Here is a 4,886-nt window from a genome sequence, read left to right on the forward strand (position 1 = left end):
GTATGGAGGTTGCGATGTCTTCATTGAAATATCTTTACAATAGTTATTATAATTATACAAACTGTGACCACAGAAAAAAGAAAATTATCATCAGCGACGATGTTCATGAAATTGGATGAGGAGTCACAGCAGCAGCAGCAAGCAGTAGCTGCAACAACAGATGATCAGCAGCAAGCCCATCTGAGACTGTCAACACAGGAGGCAATTTGGTCCTTACTTAGGCAGAACAATCAGGACCACAACATTCAACAGCAACAGCAGCAGCAGCAGATGTTGCTGCAACAACAGCAACAGTTTTATCAACAGCAGCAGCAGCAACGACATCATGAACAACAACAACAGTTATATCCCCACCTACCCCAGCAAATTCTTCAACACGGGGGTGTTCATCAACATTCTCCTATCTACCCACCTATGAATTATCCTTCTCATCCACAACCACGCCATCCTCTCCAACAACATCTTCTGGCACAGCAGCAGCAGCAACAACAACAACAACATCTGTATAACCAACAGCAGCAACAACAACAACATGGTAATAATAGCAACAATGTTGCGATGATTTTGCAACAGATGCAGAAGCACCAGCAACAACAGCAGCAGCAGCACCAAGCAGCTGCCATGTTGCAGAATCTTTCCGGAAATTCCAGGGTCAATAGTTCAAGTTATGGGCAATTAATATCCAGGAGAGCTATTGTTAAAGGTTTGTTTTTGTTTTTGTTGTTGAGGTTCTTGTTGTTGTTGGTGATGTTTCTGTTGTTGTTGTTTATAATTGTGGTTAGTGATGATGTTTGTGTTGGCTCTAGCAGTTATAATTGTGGTGACAATTAGGATGGTGTATGTTGCTGCTTTTGTTGTTAGTGCTGTTGCTGTTGTTTGTCGTTGTTGTTGTGAATGATTGTTGCTGTTGTGAATGGTTGTTGTTGTGGTTGCTAGATATGATTGCTTTGTTCTTGTCGGTGCTGGTGCTGCTAGATTTCAGTCTCTGGTCGGTCTGCTGGGCTGGGTTCGGTTTTTTGAACTGTTGTCCATTGTAGGGATTTTTATTGCCTTCAGAAACATTAATGGTTTTCGTTATTATTATTATATATTATTATTATTTATTATTTCGATATTAATAAACTATCATTTCGTTATTATAGTTATTATTATTATTATTTTATTATTAAAATATAATCCGAATTTTTTATTTCCTCCAACCAACCAACCAGGTGCAACTGGCCCTCTGACATACACCCCCATGCCCATAGAACACTGCCAACCCCCAACGTCATCTGCAGCAGCGGTCGTTATGAATGGTGGCCACACGTACACTGGAGCCGGTACTTCTCAGCAGAAATCCGTTCTAGCTGCCATCCAACAGGCCTTAACTTCATCCTCTTCCTCGTCATCTTCTTCCTCATCATCAGCTGTGGCTGGTAACGTTGTAGGCGGAACAACTGCTGGCGTTAATCAGCAGCAGCTGCTGATGCAGCAGCAGCTTCAGCAGCATCATTTCAAGCAGACGAGTGAAGTGATGGTAGCGGGAATGGATGGATGGATGGCAGGTGGAGGAGGTGGTGGTGGGCGTGTACAGAATCATGTTTAGTTCTGATTGGTTAGTTGGTTGTCTGTATGTTTATACTTTGTATGTTGTTGTTGTTGTTGTCATTGTTGTTGTTGTTGTTTGTCGATCACATGGAACGTCGTCCTTCATAACCTACCTTATACAATTCCATTCATTCAATGTTCTCATTTTTCCTTCATTGTTGTTTAAACAAAATTAATTTTTCTTTTTTTTCGCCGTATAGACAAGTTGCTATTCAAATTTTGAAGAAAAAGAGGAAAGAGAGAGGGAGAAAGAGAGGGGAGAGAGAGGAAGAGAAAAAGAAACAGTCATCTATAATAATAATAATAATATTAATAATAATGATAATAATCTGGAGGAAGAATGTACAGGAAAATATTGTTAACCTCTAAATAATTTTTTTTTCTTTTCTCTTTTATTTTTATTTTATTTTTTATGTAAAAAAAATGTAATCAAAAAAATTATTCCTTTTTTCATCTGTTTATTATTTAATTATTACTATAATTATTGCTACTATTATTACTGTTGTAACTTATTTTTATTATTGTAGCATATTATTATTATTGTTGTTATTATTATAATTTTTATTATTTTTATCTTGACAGTTTGTTCATCTCGTCAGAAGTTGAAATATGACAAAAAATCATTTTTTTATTTTATTTAATTTTCATTTTATTTTTCTTCGTTTCGTGTTCAAAAGAATTTTTTTTTTTCAAAAAGAAAAATGGATATTTCATTTTTATTATTTCATTTTTGTGTTTCAAATTAATAATAATAGTTATTAAATAAATTTATGATAATATTATTATTATTATGCAATTTATAGTTCACATTTTTAAAGCACCTTTTATTATTATTATTATTATTATTATTGTGATATATGTATATATATATATATATATATATATATATATATATATATTATGTTTATGTATATATAGCTATCTTTTTTGTGATTGACATTAATTAATTAATTAAAAATATAATAAACTTATCATTTAATGATAGATATTATTAATATTGTTTCAATAATGACCGTGTTTGTCAATTATTATCAATAATTGTTGCTCTTATTATTATTATTGTTGTTGTTATTGTTATTACTGTTATTTTGTTATTTTATTGTTATTATTATTATTATTATTCCGATTCTTCTTAATAGAAATGTATAGAGACATACGTACAAACATCATTCATTTAGGCTTATTTCTTTTCTCCATAATTTTTTGGATTTAATAGTTGTGTAAATAATAAATTTCTGTTCGGTTGTAATAACCTGTTTTTGTTATTATTATTATTATTTAACTATATAGATGTGTGAGTGTGTGTGTGTGTGTGTGTGTGTGTGGTCTTTTCTTTGCGCGCGTGTGTTTTGTTGCGGGAGTTAGTGTTTTATTAAAGATAATTATTATCGTTGTTGTTTTTATTATTATTATAGTTTCAATTGAGGATATGGCGATTATTATTATTAATTTTTATTATTATCGTTTATTATTATTATTGTTATTTTTTTTATTATGTTGGCAACTTTAAATTTTTTCAAGAAACTTATCCGACGTTAACACTAATGATGATAATATAATGATGATTGAAATTATATTATTTTCAATAATTATGTAATAATAATAATAATAAGGATAATTGTTATTACGGTGATAATGAAAGTAATTGTATCGATGATGTTAACGCTTTTTCGATGATGAGAATTCGTTTGATGTATCAGTAGAGTTCCTGGCAATGTTGCTACCATTACCATGCGGTGACCAGGTTCGCTTGGGAAGAGATCCCTGCCTATACTGGTTTTACTAGAAATAATACAACCTGTCCAACATCTTCGAAACATTTTACAACACTTCCGAAACATTTCACAACACTTTCAAAATGTTTTACTAGATTTCCAAAACGTTTCACATTTTCAAAAGTATTTCACAACTCTTCCAGAACATTTTACAGCATTTCCAAAACATTTCACAACTCTTCCAGAACATTTTACAACATTTACAACAAAGTTTTAAATTAAGTTTAAATTAAAGTTAAATTAAGTTTTAAGTTTTACAACATTCATTTTTATGGATCCCACTTCATCATAAAGACTCTTGAGTTCAGTGGTTAACTAAGGTTGAAAGATAACAACGATATTTTATTTCAAAGAAACCAGAAGTCCATCTGGACTTGTTTGGTCTCTGCAATAATGTTGAACAAAAAGTCTTAAAAACCGTCAAAATGAAATGTCCCAATAAGCAGAATCAAATAGACTTCTGAAATTAAACGAAATTGACCCAATAAATAAATGAAAAATTTAACTAAATTTCTAATATAAAGCATAATTAACAAAATTTATACATGAAATAAACAAAATTAACTTGATTTCTAAAATTGAACATTATTAACATATACAAATTAAATAGTTCAAAAACATTGTTTTATTCATGGGACAGAAAAGTTTAAGATGTAATATATTTTGGAAACGCAAGATATCTTGACTAAGTTGTAAAATTTCCTGGATAAGTTGTAATATTTCTCGTAAAGTTTGTAACATGAAGTGTGTGTGTGTGTGTGTGTGTGTGGTAGAAAAGGAATGTGTGTGTGCGTGTGTAGAAAAGGAATGTGTGTGTAGTGTGTGTACGCGCGCAATTGCGAAACCACCAAATTTCCAAAATGATGATGCAACTTTCAGCCGATAATTGAAATACGCTCTATTTACTTGCGGCCTGATACATACAAACGAATAAGAACTTTTACGAACAAAGTCTCGATTAAATGTGCCTATTTATGTGTGTATGCAGGTATTTGGTAACGTTTTGAGTGTACTAATTTGTGATGGTTTGTTGGGTATTTATTGAGGAGTGAGCTAAGCAAGGAAGTTGATTAATACGTTTGTAATGTTGGAATAATGTGAAATTAAGTTTTTTTCGATTTGACAGTTTTTTGTTTTTCGCTTATAAAGTTCTTATAACTTTCTTTTTTGGAGGTGGTTTTGAAAAGATGGTAAGATAAAATCCGGATGACTTCTGTTAAATCCGGATAACTTCAGTTAATTTTTGGTAAGTTTTTTATGTTTTTTTTGGTCTTTATTACGCTTTAAATTGTATAAAAAGCAAAATATTTGTTACATAGATAACGAACGTACGCATCGTATAGCGTATTTTGTTGTTTTGAATTGTATTGTAATGAAATGTATTGTATTGCATTGCGTTGTGTTGTGTTGTATTGTATTGTATGGTTATATTGTATTGTAATGTGCTGTATTATTGTATTATATTGTAATGTATGGTATTGTATTGTAATGTAATGTATTGTATGGTTATATAGTATGTAT

General features: G+C 31.2%; 1 protein-coding gene across 1 annotated transcript in view; it reads left to right on the forward strand.

Annotated features, from left to right (window-relative positions):
- The window catches only part of HELRODRAFT_194641 (hypothetical protein), a gene marked incomplete at its 3' end in the record, with an annotated part of 10,465 nt that extends 6,636 nt beyond the window's left edge, over window positions 1-3,829 (forward strand). Inside the window, exons 11-13 of the mRNA XM_009033393.1 lie at window positions 81-703; window positions 1,212-1,519; window positions 3,719-3,829. Of these exons, the coding sequence (XP_009031641.1) occupies window positions 81-703; window positions 1,212-1,519; window positions 3,719-3,829 (1,042 nt within the window). The remainder of the gene's footprint in view (window positions 1-80; window positions 704-1,211; window positions 1,520-3,718) is intronic.
- Between the last annotated feature and the right edge of the window lie 1,057 nt (window positions 3,830-4,886).

This window comes from Helobdella robusta (genome assembly GCF_000326865.2).
Source record: "Helobdella robusta unplaced genomic scaffold HELROscaffold_90, whole genome shotgun sequence".
Classification (NCBI taxonomy): Eukaryota; Metazoa; Annelida; class Clitellata; order Rhynchobdellida; family Glossiphoniidae; genus Helobdella; species Helobdella robusta.